We start from the raw sequence: 23,684 nt of genomic DNA on the forward strand, positions 1-23,684 counted from the left end.
ATCATTTGCAACAAAACCATAGTAGCTCCAAAGAGATATAATAATAACTTTCTTGGCCTAACATGTCGTCTTCAATGGCGCCAGCTTCACTTGCAAGTAATGTGTCAGCTTATAGCCAACAAGGAAAAACTTCAAACCCATTAGCATGGAGTGATGATAAGATCCTCGAAACCGTTTACCTAACTCATGTCCACACCGGTGAAAGGTACGATGTGGAATCACTTTTCAATCTCACTTCAAACATTCTCAAGCGTTCCAGTGCAGTCGCTGATAGTGTTGCATCCAAGGTATACATTTCTCACAACTAATTATTAACATTTTTTCGCTTCCAAATATAATTGTGAATTAATGAAGAAAAATATTGTATCATTTGTTTGGCAGACTGGGACTCCTGTAGGTCTTGTAGAAGACAGACTTCCCTTATCTGGTTATGAGCCTCCTATCCGTAAACTGAAGCATATTTCTGCCCAGGTAATTTTTATATCAATTTCATATACATTTTTGACTTTAAAATTCAGATCATTGTATAGGTTAAAAATGACATGATATTAACGAGTACTCTTTAAATGAAATATACACCAACATGTACATTTTATTTTATAGCAATATTCTAACATGTACATGTCTTTACTACAACTTGTATACATGTATTTGGTCTAATCTGACCTAAATACATATACATTTTTGCTTATATATTTATTCTAGAGGCAATTGAGAATAGAAAGAAAATTCTAACCAAGACTTGAATCTCGGCTAAAAGGTCTTTATATTTAGTGTTTGACGCATCTGCAATAAGATTACCTCCGTTGGAAGTAATCTATGAGAAACTAAAAGGAACATATTATTATGGGATATCTAAATTCTTCATTTACAAAAAAAAAATTAAAAAATTAACTTAGGAAAAGATTGTGACAAAAAATGTGAAATTTATTTCTAAGTTCTAACTAAATTATTTTGTGATTTGTAGATGATGAGCACACTTCCTGGTGAGCACCATGCTCACATGACAACAATGTCAATTCTTGATCAGCTGAAATCCCATACATGGGATGGAAAAGCAATCTTTGCACTAGCTGCATTTTCATTAGAATATGGAAATTTCTGGCACCTAGTTCAAACACCAAGTGGTGACTCACTTGGAAGATCATTAGCAATAATGAACCGTGTTCAAAGTGTCGAAAAGAATAGACAAGCCATTGCTGATTACAACAGTTTGGTGAAGAATCTCTTGTTTGCTGTTGAGTGTATTACTGAGTTGGAAAAGCTTTCAACAAAAGGATATGAACATAAAGATGTTCCTGCTTTGTCTGAAGCTATGCAAGAGATTCCTGTTGCTGTTTATTGGGCTATCATTACTGCTATTATTTGTGCTAATCATCTTGATCTTCTTTTTGGTGATTCGTAAGTACTTTGATTCCTTGGAATATCTTTTCGTAACTCGTGTTTGTTCGATCTGTCTCAATAAATACTTTTAAAATATCATTTTTTTCATTACTATTACCGATATATAATTAATGATATTAGTGGTCAAAGTGGTGTATTGACATATAGTAAGGTTAATGTGTCGATTAATATGGATCAGACCGAGTAATATTCATGAGAGTGTTTTCATGAACTTTTTTCAGGGATGATAGGTATGAATTATCAAGTTATGATGTCAAACTTGCTTCCATTGTAAGCAAATTAAAGGCTCATCTTACAAGGAGCAGAAAGCATATAGGTAATTATTTATATGCTTAATTATTCATTTTATCTTTATTTGCTTTTTTTAGTGGGAGCTACAAACACTGAATTTTTAATGCATTATTTGGAAACATACATACATTGAACTATCAATGAAGAAAAATAAATCGCATACCGATTATAATTTATGTGTGTGCATATTGCAGGTGAGCTAGAAGATTACTGGAGGCGTAAGAGGGTTCTTCAAACTCCAACAGAAATTGTTGAGGTTTTGAAGGTTTTAGTCTTCCACAATGAAATTCAGGACCCCCTTGTCTTTGATGGCTTGAACAGACAAATGGTTAGTTAATATTCAAATGTGGTTCATGTTTAAAGATATCAAAAACCTAATGATAACTATTAATGATATGACTGAATTGTCCGCTATATTGGTCGCTAACAATAGCAACTAATATCGACGTTTTTTATATCAATCTCTGAATCGATCACAAACTTGTTTTAACTACTGATTTGAAAATCAGTAGCAAAATCGGTTGCTAGAGGGACCAATATATTTTGTCACTAAATAACAAGTTTTAGTAGTTTTCAAAATTATAAAGCATACAACATTATGGTCCGTTTACTTTGTGAAATCATTTTCATTGAGTAAATAGCTTCTTATTTTTTTCCGTCTCTAATTTCCGCGTTAATTCAACAGGTTAGCATCGAAGTGTTTAGGAGGAAGCATGTGTTGGTATTCATTTCAGGCCTAGACAGCATAAGAGACGAGATTCGTCTTCTTCAATCCATCTACGTTGGACTGCAAGAAGAACCAAGAGAACTAAAAGGATACAGAAAAGAAGATTTCAAGATCTTGTGGATCCCAATTGTGGATGATTGGACCCTACTTCACAAAGCTGAATTTGATAACTTGAAGCTAGAAATGCCATGGTATGTGGTTGAGTACTTCTATCCCTTGGCTGGAATAAGGCTGATAAGAGAAGACTTGAGCTACAAGAATAAGCCAATTCTACCTGTTCTGAACCCTCTAGGTAGGATTGTGAACCATAATGCAATGCATATGATTTTTGTTTGGGGAATAGATGCTTTCCCTTTTCGTCCCACAGATGATGAGTCACTTACTCAAAAGTGGAACTGGTTTTGGGCTGAAATGAAGAAGGTTTATCCAAGACTCCAAGACCTTGTAAGTACAAATTTTGCAATTATTAATACTATTTTTGCTAAAGGGAATTCAATTTGCTAAATATTATGCTTTTCAATGAATATTTGTTTGGTTAATTCTATATAACGTGAATGTGAATCAGATTAAAGGGGACACATTCATCTTCATATATGGAGGAACAGACCCAAAATGGACGCATGACTTTGCACTAGCAATCGAGAAAATCAAAAGGCACGAAATCACCCGAAAAGCTGATGCAGTAATAGAGCATTTCCACTTCGGAAAAGAAGACAAAAGAATCGTTCCTCGTTTCTGGATTGGCATAGAGAACTTATTTGCAAACATGCTTCAAAAGAAACACAAAGATCCAACAATCGATGAAATCAAAAGCTTGCTTTGTCTCAAACAAGACCAGCCAGGTTGGGTTCTACTAAGCAAAGGACCAAATGTGAAACTGCTCGGTCGCGGTGATCAAATGTATGCAACTGCTGTGGATTTTGAGATATGGAAAGAAAAAGTGCTTGAGAAAGCTGGTTTTGATGTTGCTTTTAAGGAGTATTATGAGAGGAAGAGAAGAGACTTTCCTGTTGCTTGTGCTAATATGCAGTTGGCTAATTACCCTTCTGATATTCTTGATCCTATTTACTGTCCTGATTCAAACTGTGGAAGAACAATGGAGATTGCTTCTGTTAGCTACAAGTGTTGCCATGGTCATACTCACGAGAACGCTGAAGCTCCTCCTGCTGAGGGTGGTGGTTTTGTTCAGATTGAGAAAAGGTCTTGATGTGTTTGTTTGGTTGGTTTCTGGAATCATTTGTTGAATGTTTGGTTTTATGATGATTTGTGTGTCATGTTTTGTTGTTGTTTTCATTGGTTTGTTTATGTTGGTTATGTAACAGATGTGATCTAAGCCTTTTGTGTGCCCTTGAATGGGTTGTTTTAAATAATGGCTTCAAATGTCTGTTTTGTCTTGATGAATTAATGAAATTTTCTTGTCTTATTATTTATTCTAATCTTATCATTTTATCTATATTATTGTCTTAACAAGTTCTAAGTAATTTTTTTCTCTTAATCTGATAACTTTGTGCTGGGTTACAACTTGCATATAGAGACCACTTGAAAGATGTAAACCACACTTAATATTAAGAAAGTGAATTGAGAAATCTAGAAGAGAAAATTGAGAGCATAGTGAAAAAAACTCTATTATCATCAATTGAGTTTATTACAATGATGGTGAATACTATTTATAAGCTAACTCAAGTCTAACCCAACTATCAAGTCTAACCTAACAAGTTCTATTTCAGGGTCTTTATAACTTTCATAACAATTGTACATGCTTATGTGGCAAGTTAGTTAGAGTTATGGGAGATAACTTGTTCCTCAAGTAATATCTTCTTCTTCTTGAATTCTTAACGGTCCCCCACAAGCTGATGCTTGGTGTATATTGATGGACGGATTGGCAGGTGCATCCAATCGTAAAAAACAATAAAGCAACAAGTTATCGTCTCCACAAAAATTGTCGTTCAACTTAGCAATTTACTAAATTTATTGATTAAAAAGCAGTAAAAAAAAATACGGGTTTGCAAGTTTTTAATTGTCTTGCACAATGTGAAATTAGGTTTGGTTGATTCAGATAAGTAGTGGAGATTAGGGTTTCCTTGAATCTTTTTTATCTTTTTTATTGGATTAATTTAAAGTACCTATTAATTAAGACCTAAGGATTATATAAACAATAGTTTATTCATAAGGAGAATATCTTCTTTTACAACTAGGCCTCCACCTTGAGTAGCACCATCACTTAACTCGCTCGTTACCTCAGAAGATGAGATCTGATCAACAAGCTGCTTTGACATCACCACATCTTGTTGGGTCGAGCCTAAGGGCGGTGTGGCCACTTCCGCCTCCAGAACAGGGTCAGCTGTGAAAGATGTCGAACTCATCATCCCCATGGCATATTTTTACCAATCCCACTCACTTGGGGCTTGGGGGGACCAAAAGCATATTTTTTACCAATCTTCTGAGCTTTGATCCCACATAAAATTGATGTGTGTAGAAATGGGAACAAAAGCATCACATAGGGAAACAAAAGCAGTGAAAGTGGGTTAGTTTATTGATTCACACGTCTTTGCCTTAAACGGAAACATGGTACAATGTGCAAAGGGTCTCATCTCATGAAAGTATTTTAGTTGAGTAACACATTGGAATCCACCACTTTTTTCATGTTTTAGTTAAGTGGAACATGTCACAAGATTTTTACCCCACTAATTAAAATTACCAAGTGTGGTAAGGAATACTACTGTTACAGCACACATATCACTACGAGTGCTTTAGACTCACATTCCCATATTCCCAGATTCGTTCTTTCCTTCAACACAAACTCCATCATCATCATCATCATCACCACTCACTCCAACTTCATTCTTAGCCTCACCACCTCTCTTCACTTGTTTTCTACAACACCAAATCTCTCATACCATGAAGACATCTAACACCGAGTTATGTGTTATCTTTACAATTCTTTTGTTCATTATTGGAGGAGTGATATCAACTTTGGAAGGTGACAAGATCAGAAGCTTACCTGATCAGCCCATAGTTCACTTCCAACAATTTTCTGGCCACATAACCATTGATGAAACCCACCAGAGAGCCCTTTTCTACTATTTCGTTGAAGCAGAAGTTGATCCTGCTTCAAAACCACTAGTATTATGGTTAAACGGAGGTACGTAACTGTGTTTATTTTACCTAATCTACTATTTTTGTTTCAAAACACTAACTGTATTCTCAAAAAATTTGACCTAACATTTTTTTACATTCTGGTGGCATGTCTAGTTTATGTCACAAGTTTCTCAAACTTAAGTTTAGGTGAAAGTTGTTTAGCAAATCTAGGCTAAATTGTATAATTAGTCCCTTAACTTATTTGTTGTTTTCATTTTGGTCCCTTAACTTATACTCTGTTAGCCAAATAGATCCTTTCTGTTAAGTTTTATTAAAAAACATTAATTTCATCCCTTTCCTTCATGAGTTCATCATCCAACCCAGAATTCCAGAAAATTCATCAACTTTAATCTTCATCACCTCCTTTCATCATTAATCTCAGGAAAAAATAAAAACTCAACAAACCTAATAATCCAATTTCAACTTTAATGTTCAATTTTCCCCTAAATTGAAAACCCTAATCAATTCTTTTTATTCATTCTTTCTTGAATCAAACCTTTTTTTTTTCCCTAAATCAAAATCTCACTTTCATCGATTTAATCCTCAAAGTTTCAATTCAATCTTTGAAGACATAAATCTATGCACTATTCATGCCCAGATTTAAAGACATAAATCTATGCATTGTTCATGCCCAGAGTTACAACTTACATTTATGCCAAAGGACATTCAACTTGCAAGAATTAGAGGCGAGAGTGTTTAGCTATGTGCTAGAGAATTCAATTTCCAAATTTTAATTTCGTAACATTAGAATCGGATAGCTGGCATAATTGGCCCTATGTGTTTGGATCAAAAGCTTTAATTGTAATGCTACTTGAATATGAATGTGAGTCAGTGATGTTGCACTTTCATTCTAGTAGCTAGTAATTTCTTTATTTACACTTTGAATTTGTTTATTTCTCAAATATTTTTGTTATTTTGCTTCGTATAGTGCACACCAATGTGTTATGAGGAGGTTTTGTTGTGTTTTCTTTTTCTTTCTTTTTTTCTAAGTTCGGTGATGAATGGAGGTGATGAAATTGATGAATTTTCTGAAATTCTGGGTTGGATGATGGATCTCATGAAAGAAAAGGATGAAGATTAACATTTTTTCATAAAACTTAACGGAAAAGATTTATTTGGCTAACGGAGTATAAGTTAAGGGACCAAAATGAAACGTATTTATATGGGATACATAAACAGAAAACTTGACTTACTAAAAACAATCCTAAATGACTAATAACAAAGTCTGTATCAAATAGTGAATATTGTTGCCGACTATTTTTAAAATATTTTTGAATTGATCTAAGATGTTTTGTTTTGTTTTGGATCTTGAAGGACCTGGCTGCTCTTCAGTAGGTCAAGGCGCCTTTTCGGAGCATGGTCCTTTCAAGCCAACAAGGAAGGGCCTTGTGAAAAACTCATTCAGTTGGAACAAAGGTAACACAACAAGTTTCTTATATTGTTGATTTTTCGTACTTTTTTGGCTTATACTAAAAAAAATTATATTTCTACTTTTTGCAGTAGCTAACATGATCTACTTAGACTCTCCGATTGGTGTTGGCTTCTCATATTCAGCCAACAAGTCGGATTATTTTCTTGTGAATGACCAAATTACAGGTTAATTTCTTTTCTCTTTTCTTTTACTTTGTTTTCTTCAATGAATCATCTCAGTAAACTTCAAGTTCTGACATTTTTACCCTTGATTTTTTTTCTTTCCGAAATAATACTATTCCCTTGCTATATATGCAGCAAGGGATAATCTGTTGTTTCTACAGGGCTGGTTCTCCAGATTTCCCATGTATCAAAGAAGTGATTTCTTTATTACCGGAGAGAGCTACGCAGGTAGTAGATTTTTGTTTGAAGTGATTAGTATTTTTAATTTGAATGTTGTGTTAATTAAAACCTCATTACTGTTTTCAGGTCACTTTGCCCCGCAGCTTGCGGAGCTAATCCTTCAAACGAAAGCCAACATACGACTGAAGGGGATAGCAGTAAGTATAAATTCGGAATATTTTTTTAAATAATTTTCGGATAGGAAATTATAATTTTTGACTAACATTGTTCCTTTGTTAACATTTTGCAGATAGGAAATCCCCTTCTTGAATTCAACACGGATTTCAGCAGTGGAGCTGAATTTTTGTGGTCTCACGGACATATTCAAGATTCAACATATCAAATGTTGAAAACAGTATGCAGTGTTGCTGAAATTAAAAGACAAAGTCGGACTGGGAAACTGAGTAACGCATGTGATAAAGTTAATCGGCTGTTGTCAATGGAGGTAACTGTTAATTTTAGCCAATCTACTAGTTCTTAATAATTTTCGTGACATTCTGGAGGCATATTTTAAAATTAAGTTTAGGTGAAAATTGATCAGACTTTTACAATTAAACTTAACTTACTTTTCTTGGACAGGTTACTGCATATACTGATGCAATGGATGTAACTCTTGATGTCTGTCCACCACCAGGAAAACAACAGGCATATGCGTTAACTCAACTGGTATACACAACTCCCGTTCTCTGTCAATCTAAATTCTCTACTTTCTTTTCTTTTCTTTCCCATGTTCAGATTCTAATTCTTCCTTCCATCTTTTATTAGCAAGCTGCAGAGAAGATAGATGTGTGCGTCGGACATGAAACTGTCGTATATCTAAATAGGAAAGAAGTGCAGAAGGCACTGCATACACAGCTTGTGGGAAATTGGTCAACATGTACTTCGTAAGTTTTACACTCTGATCGATAGACGACTTAGCAATAGAGTTTGGATCTTGTTACAACTTCCAAAAACTTTGGTCTACATATATAATTGATTTACAAAATGTTTTTCAATATAAGAGACCAAATTGGCGATTTAGACGAAATTAAATAGAATAGTAATAGTAATATAAATAGAACATAAATTTCATTCAACTTGGTTATATCTCATCCATTCATTTCCACTTTTTATTGTGAGAATAATTTAACTCATTTTGTCAAAAGTTTATAGATATGAGATGTAGTGCTAATACCAATATTTCCTTTCTGTTATAGAGTTATGGTATATGATTTTCAGAACCTTGAGATTCCTACCATCTCTATGCTAGGGAAACTTGTTAAGTCGGGTGTTAGGGTTCTAGCATACAGGTAACCCCAATTTTTTTCCTCCGACTTGTTACTTGTCGTTACATTTACCAGTTAGTTAGTCAATGTCATTTAATCAAAGCTATTTTTTGGTCTTGCAGTGGTGACCAAGACTCGGTCATACCATTGACTGGGACGAGATCTTTAGTGATCGGATTGGCCAAGGAACTAGGGTTGAACACAACAGGGGCCTATAGACCTTGGTTTATGGGAAGACAGGTAAACATTTAGAATGGATAAGATTTTTATTTTATGGGTTCATTTGGTGATACGTCATTCACAATAGTTTTGTAAGAAAAATAACAAATCATTCACAATAGTATATTTGTTTCTGTGAACTTTTTCACAATAGTAAATGTTATCAAAATCCTAACTGAGTGTTAACTTTTTTTTCCTTTCTAAAACTGTTAAGTCATTTACACCACTTTAAAACTAACTTATGTTTATATTTGATTGTTTAGGTTGCTGGGTCAACCCAAGTTTATGGGGACATCTTGTCCTTTGCAACCATAAGAGGAGCAGGTCATGCAGCTCCCTTTTCTCAACCAGGGAGGTCTCTGGTGCTTTTCAAAGCCTTTTTGGAAGGAAAACAACTTCCAAAACATTGAAAAATTCGTTGTAATATTTAACATCATTGTAATCATAATTATCATTATTGTTTTGTGGTCAAATAATTTTTTTAAATTTTAATTTAATACTTAATGTTATTTTACAATATAGAGCATCAATGAAATTAAAAAAGCATTAGGATTTAGGACATTGAAACATATATATAGTCCATAATTGGGGACTCATATAATTTTTTTAGGCCCGCATAAATTGGAGGCTCAACTCCATCGAACTTAATGTTCCCGTTAATGGCCGGTCCTGCTTCACTCTCTTACATTGTTATCGTCAATTTAGATATTTCTAATTATCTTTAAATAAGTCCTGGCATCATAAAAAAAAGTTAAGTAAACTAAAACATCACAAACAAAATGCAATAGTAAAGGAAGTTCAATGCAACACAATATTATTTAATTGTAATATTGCTTCCAATGATCACATGAATCAATCAATCTCAATGATGTGGGATATGCATTATATATGTTTTGGACTGCCAAAACGGTTGTGCTCGATAGTCAAAGAGATGTGCTTGATGGTCCCTTGAAGATTCCAAATGAAACCTACATGATTCCAAATGTTTTTAGAAAAATTACAGTCACGCACAAAATGAAGTAGTGATTCCTCTTGGAGACCATATCGCACACAAATTGCACTGGGGCAAATTTTCTATGGTTGAGCAAAGAGAGAGTTAGCACTGAATTTTTTGCAAGTCAACCAAATAAAAAATTTCAATTTTTCCAGAAGACGAGGTTTCCAAATCCAAGACCAAGAGAGATTAGGATAAGAGGAAGTTACCGGGTCCATGCAAGAAAGAAGCCAAGAATACCCTATCTTAATAGTGTAGGTGCCATTTTCGTTACTTGCCCAAATAAAATCATCTTCAAGGGATGCATTGAACTTGACAAAAACGTTGTTGATGGAGTCCGCAACTAAGGGAGCGAGATGGGTTTAAAGAACCAGAGTGTGGGGATTGTTGGGAAGAGCACGTCTTTAACAGTCAGATGCAAGTCATTAACATCTACGTAGGGTGCTAAGTGTCCTAAGTAACCAAAATAACTCCAAGGGAAAGGCCAAAAAGAAGAACTACATGTGCCATGAGAAACCGTCTTTTATGATGTTTTTTGCATGAATTAAAGATGACCAAGTGGTTGAGTCGCTAGATTTTGTATTTGCATGGAGGAAATTCAATCTAGCAGCATATTTGACAGATAAAAGATCGACCCAAAGCTTTTTTGAGGATTGAATCATTTCCCAAACAAGCTTACCAAGGAGACAAATGCTAGTTTCCCTTGACATTCTCATGCCTAGATTGACCTGTTGCTTTAGGCGAGCATTTTTTTTCCAACCTACCAAGTGAATGCCTTTGTTAGTTAGCATCTCTCCAAATGAAATTACGGGTGGTTTGATCGATGCTATCACAAATACTATGGGGAAGCCAGGCAATCTGCATGTAGTAAGATAGAATGGAGGAAAGAACAATGAATCAAGAGCCATTCTTCTAGGTTTATTTAGCAATCTATTTTAACAAGAAGCAAGTCTAGATTGCATTTTCTCTATGAGAAAAAGGAAAATACTTCTCCTATCCCTCACACTGCTGATGGCCAACGCTGATCATCGCACCACCCACCACTGCATCCGAATAGTTAAAAGGAATGTTTGAATTGAGGATGAGAGAGGCAGCAAAGTGGTGAGGCGGGAATGCCAATCTAAAAGAGAGCATGTTTTTTATTTTTATTTTTAATCTAGTCTTAGTATATCAGGAAGAAAAACATTGTAACCATAAGATAAATTTTAAGTTTTTTTTTTTTTACAAACAAATTTATTTAACACTTGAGTTTCACCTTTAAAGTTAAATATCCGTCGAAACTATAAAATTCTAAAATAATATCATGTGATTTTTTTTTTTTTATAAAGAATCTATTTATTCATATAAACTTTTTTTCCTTCTATTATAAAAAAAATAAATTTATTTTTATTCTTTGTTTAGGCAAGCTCATACATTTCCCTTTGTTTTATAAACCTGTTCTTGAAAAAATCAATTGAAGAAAATATGTTAGGAAGAAACCGATAGATTGGTATAGAGGTGCTCAGAAATATATTATATATATATATATATATATATATATATATATATATATATATATATATACGCTACTATGTAATGGTTAAAAGAATTAAAAAAAGTAGAGTCTCCATTGATTCGTGAATTTTCGTATATCCTAATACAAACCGAATATCCTAAGAATTAAAAAAACATAACCTTCTTTATTATCAATATTACTTATATTTGTATATATTGCATTTAGTTATTTAATTTAAAATTTAACTTTTATATTAATGTTTCTTGGCAATATCATATCTTGAATTTTGAAATTTTTTCGTATCGTCGTATTTGGTACTGTATCATATCTGTATTGCCTCATTATCCAAGGATTACAAACGGTAAATTATTTCAACGGTTATAAACAGTTAATTATTACTTTTTTGCCAACGGCTATGAACAGTAAACACAATCAAGGTATTCCAACAACTATGAACAGTAACAGACACTTTTAAAATCCATTCTATAAATACTTTATCTTTATTCATTATTTTCACATCATTAACAAATTATTTATCAATTCTCTAAAAATAGCTAAATCTTTTCTTATTTGTATCACTCTACTTGTCATTATTTTGTTCCTTACTATTTGTCATCAATATTGAAGATTTCGGGATGGGTTTTCTAGGAATAATGATGGTTAGCGTTCTCCCTTTGTTAGGCTTTGCATGGGTTATAACCATTTGTAATAGTAGAGACATAGATTAGAATATTGCCGTGGTTTGTGTAATCGCTACTGATGAACAAGGTGATAGTTTTATGTCTGGTATTCATAAGTTTTCTTGCCACAACGGGTTGTTGGTTTGGTTTTTGCAGTTCGTGATGTGATGAAAGACTTTGCAGGTTGGCGGATTGAATTTCATTGGTTATTATGATAGTTGTATCGAAGATGTATAAGTTAGTCACTTCTTATTGTACCACATGTATTCCTTAACCTATTGTACTTTGCTTTGTGTGATTTAGAAAAGTTTAGGTGTTGTACTTTGCTTTATTATTTCGTAATTATTTTTTTTTGAAAAATATTTCGTAAATTTTATGTTATGTCACCTAATATATATCCTGAAGTTGTTTTCGCAATGGTATAATATACTCCCTCCGTTTCAAAACGAGTGTCGTTTTAGGTGTTTGCACACATATTAAGAAATGCAATGATTAAAAGAAAGAGAATGATTATTTTACCAAATTATCCTTATTAACTATTGGTTAGTTTTAAAAGTAATACTTTGGAAGTAGTGTGCAGAGTATTAATTGGAGGGTACAATTGAAAAGAGAAAGTTATTATTGCATTGGAAACTGAAAACGACACTCATTTTGAAACAATTTTTTTTCGCTAAAGCGACACTCATTTTGAAACGGAGGGAGTAATAAATTTCGTTTGTAAATATTCGTTTGTATGAGTCCGATTGCATTGTTCGATGCATGATAACTAAATCCGTGCGTCGGCACACGTTACACACAAGTAAAAAAACAATACTCCATTTTTTTCTCCGAAAGAAATACTACTGGGTTATGGAAATGGATCCACTCCTGCCATATTCTCTCCAGCTGCCTCTCCTGTGTGGTTCTCGACCATTTGATTAATCTAACGGTAGAGTGTTAATTAGAGGAGAGAGAAACTTGAGTCCACTTCATTTTCTTCAATTTTTCAGCAATAAATTTTACAGAATAACTTCATCGTTGTTGTTACAATGCTGTAATCTACCCAATTGTTTTTGCCTAGAATATCATACCTATGTGCCGTGAATTTTGTATGAGCATTGAAGAAATTTAGTTTTTATAATTTGTTGAGCCAATTAAAAATTATAATATAACATAAAACAAAGTTCTAATTAGGATTTCGTTCTAGTTTCAAAAGACAAACAAATCCATCTTTAATCTTTAATTTTTCTCGACAGAGATGAAGGTAGATTCCGTATGTTTGTATCCTGGGTGGTTGAAATTGATGTTCTTGTTGATAGTGATGAAGATTAAAGATGGATTTGTTTGTCTTTTGAAACTAGAACGAAATCCTAATTAGAACTTTGTTTTATGTTATATTATAATTTTTAATTGGCTCAACAAATTATAAAAACTAAATTTCTTCAATGCTCATACAAAATTCACGGCACATAGGTATGATATTCTAGGCAAAAACAATTGGGTAGATTACAGCATTGTAACAACAACGATGAAGTTATTCTGTAAAATTTATTGCTGAAAAATTGAAGAAAAAGAAGTGGACTCAAGTTTCTCTCTCCTCTAATTAACACTCTACCGTTAGATTAATCAAATGGTCGAGAACCGCACAGGAGAGGCAGCTGGAGAGAATATGGCAGGAGTGGATCCATTTCCCTGGGTTATTCACCGTAGTTTTTTTTTGTTGAAAGAGTTTTCATTTTTATTTTTTATTAAAGCATTAAAATATAAAAGACATGAGAGGCATGAACCAATACATTATTCTCACTAGATGAAAAAAAATATTCTTTTTTAGGGGAAAAAGGAAAATATGTTTTTTTTTAAAGAAATGAAAGAAAGGAAAATATATATGTTGAATATGTTATGCATTGTCTGTACCAACTGATCTAAACACATAAGGATAAATACATATGTTGTATCTAATCATGGGAGAAGAATTTATTTTTGGTCTATATTGTATAGGTACTTCTGACAATATTATTAGGGTTAAATAAGTTTTTCGTCTCCATAAATATATCAAATTTTGATTTCAATCCCTGAAAAATAAAATGAGACGTTTTCATCCTTGCAAAAAATTTTGTTTTATTTTTCGTCCCTAATGGATATAATTTTGATATGTTTTTGACATTTTTTGAACATAATATAAATATATAAATGTTGAACGTAATAAACGGACATACATGAATACAATTTGACCATAAAAGAGTTATAATCTTGACATTTACATGAACATAAAGTAGTCATTAAGGACAAAAAAACGGTAAAATATTTTGTGAGGATGAAAACAATCAATTTAATTTTGTAGGGACTAAAATCAAAATTCGTTATATTTATAGGGATAAAAAAAAACTTATTTAACCCATATTATTAATAATTTAATATTATTTATATTTTTATTATTATAATATAAAAATAGAATTCGCACATATTTCATAATAAATTTGACTTTTCATTAATAATATAAAAATCTTAACAATATAATTTTTTATAAAATTACATTATTGATTATTCAACTTATTTTTGGTCTATATTGTATAGGTACTTCTGACAATATTATTAATAATTTAATGTTATTTATATTTTTATTATTATAATATTAATAGAATTCGCAAATATTTTATAATAAATTTGACTTTTCATTAATAATAATAAAAAATCTTAATATTATTTCAAATTAAAATTACAATATTGATTATTCAACTTATTTTCATAAACATCTTAATGATTGTGATTGTAGTAGATATACAATCATCAAACAAAATGATCTCAAAAGTCTAGTTGCAACAACATACGCCATGGCCATCGAAACAAAAGCCACCATTAGGGTCACCCAATGATTCTCGACAAAAACGGTCACAAAATTGTGGTCCAGTTGGACACAATGTTGAAGTAAAACAACGTTTTCCTTTTGGAAATGGGACATCACCTGCAACAATCATTAAAACTACATTAGAAATACTATCTAATACTGTGGAGAAACTTTAACTTAAAATATATATCCATTTCAAAGATCACTCATATTCTACAATCTAAGTATTTTAGTTTCAAACATAACAAAGTCGAGTTATTGATTTAGTTTCTTACCTGAAACCATCGCAAATAAAACACAAATAACTAGAAAGGTTAAAAGGAGAGAATTGATGCAAGAGGCCATTTTGTTTTGATAGGTGACATGAACACCTTGTACTAGGCTATTTATACTGACTAGAGAATTAAGTAGTGTTAGGAAAATTACATTAAAGTTATTTAAATTTAATAATGTTTTTTATTAATTACCATTCATAGAATTTTTTTGGAGAAAGAACGGTTACAAAATTATTTATTAATCTTACAAAATATATGTGTGAAAACTGAAATGTTTGGTCATAATATTTTGGTCAAAATTCCTACTAAAAAGATTAAAAGGTTACAAAAAAAAAGGATTTTTAGGTTAAATTCCTACTAAAAATTAAAAGGTTAAAAAAGCGATTTCTTTTTGAAAATGGAACAAAAAATTTGATTCTCTAATTCAAGTGATATCAATGACAGTAAAAATCGTTGAATGATTGTCTAATCTATTAAAGAAACCTTTCAAAAAAAATTTGACCACAATTAATTGCCAAATCATATATTCTGATTTTCCATATTTATGATTTTTACCACAATTAATTTTCTTTTTCATATTTCTGAAGTGCCACATCACCTTCCCCTAACTTTTCAAGGAATCCTCCACCACGGCGTCCGTCAAATCATTAGGGCTCCTTTAGGATTAAAAATTCATTGTCCCCCACGACGCGGAACATGTCCTGCTCGTTAGGGTCGACGATGATCTTGTGAAAAAAATTCCTCCTAGTGAACAACATTCTCAATGGAGTCTCGTCCAATGGCATTCAAAACCTGCTTCATACCCTCAACCTCAGCGTCCAAAGCTTCGTTCCAATCCTACAGGGCGGCCACATCTGAAGGAACTTATAAAATTTTCTCATGCAGGGCTCGTTCTGATTCCTCCAAGAGACGAGCTAGCCTCTCGCACTCCCCAGACATGTGAACGTTCTCCAGTCTCACGACCTCAGCAACTTCCTCCGACCCTTTACCAATCCAGTGATATTTTCAAACTCGGAGGTCTTGTCCAGCTACTCTGTTTCAAGAAAGGCATTTTGGGATTTTGAGATTGTCATTTGAGGCGATCAAACTCTGCTTCATACTACAAAATTACTGGTAAGCAGCCAACAAGAAACAGGAGAGCGACACAAGTTTCAGCATGTAAGAAATTCATGCGGCCACCGAAACACCCTTAGAAATGGAAGAGGGTGGGAATAGAGTGGCCCGAACTTCGCAGTGTCAACACCAACCGCCGCAATATCAACGGGTCAGGACGTCTCTCCTAGAAAGCATTTCCTCCTCTTCAAAGCCAAACCGAGAGAAGACTCAACCCATGGAACTACCAAGGTCAGGGATCCACCCTCATTATCTAAGGAGTCCTCCGACTCGGTAGCAGATTCCTCCGCTGATTCCATGGGACGAACGGTCCTATCTCCACTCTTATCTAGATAAGACTTGAGAGGCATCTCATCTATAAAAAAAACGGAAAGGAGGTCAAAAAGATACAGAAGGAAAACAAATAAAGGTAGAAGGAAAAGGAAAACTTACCAAGGAGGTCAATGGACTCCTCGGTGGTCTCACACTTCAGGAGGCAAGGCGTATCGAACCCTTGCTTATCCCGATGAGTAATCTCCATTGTCTTCTTGCTAATTACCAGAGAGGGAGAAAAGGTGCCAACGAATTCTACATGGTTACAGAAGAATCTTTGTTGAACGATATGAAGCATCTCGAAGCAAAGAGGAGGGGTACCCTCATCAGAAGCGAACGAATTGGATGACCACAAGAAACGAAACCTAGGAGCGTACACTTCTTCACCATCATTCCCTACTAAATGAGCGCAAATGCAATTCGAACACCACAAATTGGAACTTGAAGTTCTTGATGGATTCCTTAAAGGGAATTAAGAAGCATAACTGATTCCAGTAAAAGGAGATGAGCCCCCGAAAATAGGAAGTCCTTAGTCGAGAACCTTTAGGCGCATCCCAATGGTACCTTAACATATGGAAGAAAATGGGCAGGTCAGGCACCACCATGTACCATTCGTACAGCTGAATGAATGCCTTCATGTATCCCCATCATTGGGGTGAAGCTGAGAAGGGGTGGCCTTCACCTAGTTCAATACTCCCACATAAAAGGTCGAGAGCGGAAGACGAGCCCCAATGACTCGTACACATACTCATACATCAGAAACGAGTACTCTCAACGGCTGCATATAAGATCTTCAAAGGCAGGGGCTCAACCACCCAATCACCTGAAGAATTTGACAAAAATGAAGGTGTAAAAGCTTTCCCCTCATTCGGGTCGCTATAAATCGAGGGAGCACCCATATACTCCTCCTTCACAAAGGGGAAAGACTCAAGATAGCCAGCAGGAATCAAAAGCCCTCCGGCAGGATAGTTGATCGGAACACGGAAAAGCCAAACTCTCATACAGTATAGTAGCACCACCACCAGCGAGGCAAAATCAAACAAAATGCTAAGGGTATGAGAAAGAACACTCACTAGGAGAAGGCAGAACAACATGCACGAAAGTTCGCCGAAGTCGGAAGAATGGAGAGGAAAAAAATTTAGGAAAGGAAAAACAAATGGGAATCAATAAGGAAAAAGTCCCACCCTTAAATAGGCAACGAAAGGCCCCCTCGAGTCTCAAGAGGATCCGATGGTTGAGTTGGAGAGGAAACCAACGAACGTGATTCATCAGTAGGGAAGACTGGTATACGTGTTCAACAGGGGTCATCATTGCACCCATAATGTCATGTGTCCCATTGAGTCAGGGAAACGTCGCATCCGCATAAGACAGCTGCCACATCATAACTTGTGAATAAATCACAGACCAACACGACGGGTCCATCAAGGAACAAGGTATCGGAAGTTCAATCAGCCATGTTTCGACAGGACGATCCTCAACCACTTTGGGACGAGCTTCGGGCACCAATCAACCCACCACCGAGGAGCAGGCCACCCACGAATGACTTAAAGACCTCGAAGTATTGCCATTACGCCCCGGTCGTAGGGGATAGGAACCATGAGAACATAGGAATCCCTCAAAGGAGAGGTGAAGAAACCTGATAAGTAGGAAAGCTGGGAAGACACAAGTCCCTGCAGCCCCTACTTATCATCGGGACATTCGATCTCCCCCCAGCGGCGGACCAAGACCAACAAGTCAAAAAACACAATTCACCTAAAGAGACAACTCAAGGTGTGGATCAATCCCAAGAAACACCATACTAGACAACACGAAGCTACGATTCTGGTAACTCGAGGACCTTGAGAAGCACTAGACTGGATGGCACGAAGTTATGGTCATGTAACTGGAAGATCCTAGGAGACCCCAAATTGGATGTCACTAAGCCACGACATCATAAATCCCTATAACCTTGCAAAGATACTCCTAAAAGCATTGTCAGGCCTTCAAAAACCCAGAAGCCACGACAACGGGTCAAGTTTCTAACCTTTAAGGCGGACTTCCAGGGAGAGAGCTTTATCAAGCTACATTATGACTCCCTCAGCCTATAGCTTTATCAAATTACACAAAAGAAACATAATCATATATATAAACATGTTAGTGCAACAACAAAATAAAAATGAAAGGACAGACGAGCACATCCTTCCACCGCTTTTGGGTGGGACTCATGTCTAAAATTTGAGACCCATATTAATTACACAAAGAAACATTTTAAGATTTATCTACACATTAACGCAGTAAAAAAATCAGACAAGCACGATATGGCTCGTCTGCACATTAGTAAGTAATCTATACTATATAAAGAAAATAGCCTGTTTTGGCTATTTTGGGCTGGATTATTCTCTTTCCAAAATTACTCTCAACTTTCAATATAAATAACACATAACAAATAGATAAGATTAAATTTAATTATTAAAGTAAAAGTGTAACAAACACGATATGAGTATATATATGTCCAGTTTTTTCCTTTATCTTAAAAAAGTGTAACAAACTAGATGAATATATACTTACTTTTTCATTATCCCAATTATACCATTAAACAACTTTTTCTATAATAAATATATTGTTATTGGTGTCATTAAAAAAAATAAGAATTTAGATTATATATTTTTTGTAATATTGTTGGTGTCATTGAAATAATTTGAAAGCAAAAAGTATTTATACTTTTACTTTTAATCACAATCAAAATTTTATAAACAAACACTGTTCATAATTTTCAAACATTAATGCAATATAAAGAGCGGAAAGACATACACGTAAGTTCCCATATTTTCTCGCTAGTGTTAAATAACGTCGTTTTAGTCGAATTTTAGTTTAACTCTCATTTGAAACATACAGAGATGTAATTTCACCCACGTTGTTTAAGTTAACATCAATTTGACACGTATAAAATATAACAGGAATGATAATAAGACACAAAACAACAAACACAAATACGACACCATATACGTATTGCATTGTTCACTCATGTTTTTTTTTTCTTTCTTTCTTTTTTTCTTCTTTTCTCACTCACCCTCTTCCTCTGTTACTCTATCATCTTCCTCTTTTCTGTCACTCGCCGACGACCGACGACCGCTCTCTCACCGTCGTCGTTCTCCGACGGCATGAAGGAAATAACCCTTTTGTTATTGAACGAATCACTATGGGAGAAGACCAGGATCCGAGTCCGACCCAAATAAAGGAGAACCAATAAACTTCGATTCTGATTGCACCAGCGGTGTGAAGGTGGTTCAAGAGTACAAATCTGAAGGGTAGTGAGTATTAAGCGGACGACATGGATGTGGATGAGAACGGGAAGTTTTGGGTAGTAGTCGAAGTCAGCACAGGAAGAAGTTGGAGTTAACACGGAAGAAGTTGGAGAAGAAGGGTGAGGAAGAAGTTCTGGTGGTGGTGGAAGAAGAAGAGAAGGGTCGCAGAGAATAGGGAAGAAGAGGAGGATGGGAATGGAATGTCAAAATTGTCCCTGTGTTTTAAATCTGAAATTACTTAATTGCCCATGGTGTCTAGTATTTGTCCAAAAAGTTGTGTTTACTTATCATTTCTGAAAATATAAAGAGATCTTATTTGATTAGTCTCGCACCAAGAAATATTCGATTTAGTGTATCCCTCAACAGGAACATACTGAGATGTAATGGTCCCCTCGTTGTTTAAATAGTTTACAAGAAATAAGCCTCATATGTAGGAGTAATGGAGAATCGTGGGAACCTTAGTTAATCCTATTTTAATATTATGTGTTTTCATTTTGTATTTGATGATGATATTGTTTACATGTAACTCCATAATGTGGTCCATTTTATTTTGTTGTAATTATACTTTAATGTGGCAATTTCCATGAATTTCCACATACCATCTTAGATTTTCCATTTATGAATCATTGTTATATTATTATTCTACATTGTAATTATGCACAGTTTCGTTTTGACAATGCAGGTTGGAAAGCTCAGAAGTGAAAGAAGTAGTTTATAAAGGATGGAACAACGATATTACAGAAAACATTATGGACCATATATCTATGCATGTGCGACGTAACTTCAGTCATGGAGTCGTGTCACTTTTGTTAATTTTAGGTGTCAACTTGATGCATGCACAAAGGAACTCGATCAACTAAGAGCCAACATCCATTATCATGATATTTCTGAACAAAACACGATTTTTACCTTGTTAGGTCGAAAATCAATTATTTAATGGTGCAAGATGAAATGTATTGGAGCCAACGTGCTAAAACCAGTTGGTTCAAGAGAAGGTGATTTGAATACTTGTTTTTTTCTTCATGCAGCCGCTTCAGCCCGGAAACAAGAAATATTATCAAAATGCTCACTGCAGATAGTCGTAATGCTATCAAAGATCATCAAGGTCTTGTAAATTAGGCAAAAAATTATTTCTCTTCTTTATTCAACCGCCAGCAAAGTTCATATGACCGTGTGCTTCAAGCAATCCAGCAACCAGTAAATAGAGGAGTTTCCTGAAGTTGTCCACCAAATGCATCCAAATAAAACTCCAGGCCCGGATAAGATAAATCCATCTTTTTATCACAACTTTTGGGAGGATTGCGGTAAAGATGTGTATGATGCTTGTAAAATGCAGCTTGATGATGAATCATTGCCGCCCAATTTAAATGATACCAACATAGTGTTGCTGCCCAAGGGAGAGACACAAAGCACCATGGATCTTATCGGCGGTTTATTAAATACTTTTTGAAAATTGCAAAGCCCCTCTGTAACCTCTTGGTCAAAGAGAATGATTTTGTTTTTTATGCTAAATGTTTATAGCCATTTCTGTTATTAAAAAGAAGTTGCTCACAACGCCGTAATCGTTGCTCCAAATTGGGGACTCCTATTCAAATTTATGTGTGATGCGAGTAATTACGCGGTTGGAGCAGTTTTATGTCAACACAATGAGAAATTTTTCCATGCAATATATTATGAAAACAAGGTTTTGAATGAAAATCAAATCAATTATTCCACAACTAAGAAGTAATTACTTGCGGTGATATTTGCTTAAAAAAAATCGTTCTCATCTAATTGGCTCCAAAGTTATTGTAATTACAGACCAGCATCTCTTAAGTTCTTGCTTACAAAAGGGGACTGAAAACCTCAGTTGATGTGGTAGATCCTCTTAGTACAAGAGTTTGACCTGGAGATCGAAGATAAGAAAGAAGTGGAAAATATGGTAGAAGATCACCTATCAAGGTTGGATAATAAGGAGGTGACCAAGAACGAAAATTCTATAGTAGCAGAGTTCCCTGATGAAAGACTGTTTGTTGTAGAAGAAAGACCATGGTTTGCAGAGATGACAAATTTTAAAGATGACAGCATGGTGTCAAAATGAGTTCACATGACAAGAGAAGAAGAAATTCTTCGAAGTTGTCAACTTTTACTTATGGGATAACCCATACTTGTTCAAGCTAATACATGATAGTTTAATTCGTAGATGTGTTGCCGGTGAAGAAGCTAGAAGCATAATGTGGCATTGTCACAGTTCAACTTATGAGGGTCACCACAATGGTGAAAGGACAACTAATAAGGTGTTGAAAAGTGGCTTTTGGTGGCCAACATTGATCAAGGATTGCTAGGAGTACGTCAAATATTGTGACAAATGTTGAAGGACAAGTAACTTATCTTATAGGAATAAGATGCCCCTTAATGGTATATTAGAGGTTGAACCCTTTGATTTTTGGGAATCGATTTCATGCAACATTTCCCATCCTCTTACTATAACTTGCATATACTATTTTCTGTAGACTATGTTACTAAATGGGTTGATGAAACTTCTTGTGTTGCAAACGATGCCCGATCTGTGGTGATTTTTTTGAAAAAGAACATATTCCCTAAGTGTAGAACCCCTAGAATTTTGATTAGTGACGTGGGAAAGCACTTTTGCAATAAGTACCTTGAAAATGTTTTTAAAAAATATAATGTGAAACATAAATTTGCTTCTCCCAATCACCCTAAAACTAATGGCCAAGTAAAGGTTTCAACCGGCAATTGAAGCAATTTGTTGAGAAAACAGTTGCATCAAATAGAAAAGATGGTCTAGGAAGTTAGACGATGCATTGTGGGTATATATATAGGACAGTTTTCAAAACTCATATAGGATTGTCACCCTATCCGTTAGTCTATGGCAAAGCTTGACATTTACCATGGAGAGTTAGAGCACAAAGCTTATTGGACCATAAAATTTTTAAATTTTGGTCAAACTCATGTTGGTAAAAAAAAACTTCTAAAAGTGAGTTGGAAGATTTGAGGTTGCAAGTGTGTGAGAATGCTCTCATTTATAATGAAAGAACCAAAAGGTACCATAATAAGAACATTTTTATTAGGAAACTTAAGAAAATTGCTTTTCTGATATATAAAACTTCATAATAACACAAGTAAATGACATTTTTTGCCTCCAACGGTAGTTAACTACCGCTGGATTGATCCGGCGGTAGTTAACTACCGCTGTACACCAACACAACTTAAAAAAAAAAACATTTAAAAAAACTCCAACGGTAGTTAACTACCGTGGAGCATGGATTTTACCATTTTTTTTACAGATATTTTCTTAAACTTGAATGTATCATGACGGTGCTTCTACAACATACATCTTTAGTATATTAAAAGTTTCAATCATATTTTCATTTTTTATTAAAACAAAAAAGAAGTGGTGGATAAATAACCCTTTGCTTTGCTCTACGTACTATCTCACACTTCCTATTTTGTTGAGCTTTTTTGGAAGGATATAAGAACCAATTGTTATATCATTGTGCTGCAAAACAGACCCTGTGTTATTTTGAAGGAGATGGAAACTAATTGGTTAAACATGTGAGAAGAAGAAACTAAGATTTGAAAGAAGGAAAATATTGGAATAAGAACCGGAAATTATTGAAGAGCGAAAATAAGGTACTGTTGTTGGACTTGTTTGTGGTAGAAGACAAAAGGAGGAAGAGATAAGAATAAATCAACTGAATTGATTATAGTAAATAATGCAAAATGGGTCCCATAGGAGCAGGAAAGTTTACTTAATTTGACGGTGCTTCTACAGCATACATGTACTATGTTCAAGCTGAATGGGAAAAATAAGCTGAAAATTTTAATTTTCATGCTCCACGGTAGTTAAC

General features: G+C 34.5%; 2 protein-coding genes and 1 long non-coding RNA gene across 3 annotated transcripts; 2 read left to right on the top strand and 1 right to left on the bottom strand.

Moving 5' to 3' along the window:
• On the top strand, positions 1-3,852 carry LOC146953887 (protein SIEVE ELEMENT OCCLUSION B-like). Its single transcript, XM_085712180.1, has 7 exons — positions 1-287; positions 382-471; positions 968-1,401; positions 1,626-1,720; positions 1,890-2,023; positions 2,381-2,866; positions 2,988-3,852. The coding sequence occupies exons 1-7, from the start codon at positions 63-65 to the stop codon at positions 3,627-3,629; spliced, it is 2,106 nt and encodes a 701-aa protein (XP_085568306.1). The 5' UTR covers positions 1-62; the 3' UTR covers positions 3,630-3,852.
• A 1,338-nt stretch (positions 3,853-5,190) lies between these two features.
• LOC146953888 (serine carboxypeptidase-like 45) lies at positions 5,191-9,332 on the top strand. The gene is made up of 11 exons (XM_085712210.1): positions 5,191-5,564; positions 6,875-6,976; positions 7,061-7,156; positions 7,289-7,381; positions 7,460-7,530; positions 7,623-7,817; positions 7,952-8,038; positions 8,138-8,256; positions 8,569-8,661; positions 8,760-8,877; positions 9,120-9,332. Exons 1-11 carry the CDS (start codon positions 5,321-5,323, stop codon positions 9,264-9,266), a joined length of 1,365 nt encoding a protein of 454 aa, XP_085568336.1. The 5' UTR covers positions 5,191-5,320; the 3' UTR covers positions 9,267-9,332.
• Positions 9,333-14,655: 5,323 nt separating this feature from the next.
• On the bottom strand, positions 14,656-15,219 carry LOC146953889 (uncharacterized). The gene is made up of 2 exons (XR_015030245.1): positions 15,125-15,219; positions 14,656-14,966 (listed from the first exon to the last, which is right to left on the bottom strand). It is a non-coding gene; the product is annotated as an uncharacterized LOC146953889 (long non-coding RNA).
• Positions 15,220-23,684: the final 8,465 nt, after the last annotated feature.

The sequence above is a fragment of the Medicago sativa genome, chromosome 1, assembly GCF_051527215.1.
Source record: "Medicago sativa cultivar Bolivia chromosome 1, Bolivia_mono, whole genome shotgun sequence".
Taxonomy (NCBI): domain Eukaryota; kingdom Viridiplantae; phylum Streptophyta; class Magnoliopsida; order Fabales; family Fabaceae; genus Medicago; species Medicago sativa.

Coding starts and splice junctions, on each gene's coding strand:
- LOC146953888 (XM_085712210.1), top strand. CDS start 5,321: ATGAAGACATCTAACACCGAGTTATGTGTTATCTTTACAATTCTTTTG. Junction 7,157..7,288: donor TGTGAATGACCAAATTACAG/GTTAATTTCTTT, acceptor CTATATATGCAG/CAAGGGATAATCTGTTGTTT. Junction 8,039..8,137: donor CATATGCGTTAACTCAACTG/GTATACACAACT, acceptor ATCTTTTATTAG/CAAGCTGCAGAGAAGATAGA.
- LOC146953887 (XM_085712180.1), top strand. CDS start 63: ATGTCGTCTTCAATGGCGCCAGCTTCACTTGCAAGTAATGTGTCAGCT. Junction 472..967: donor TGAAGCATATTTCTGCCCAG/GTAATTTTTATA, acceptor TGTGATTTGTAG/ATGATGAGCACACTTCCTGG. Junction 1,721..1,889: donor AAGGAGCAGAAAGCATATAG/GTAATTATTTAT, acceptor TGCATATTGCAG/GTGAGCTAGAAGATTACTGG.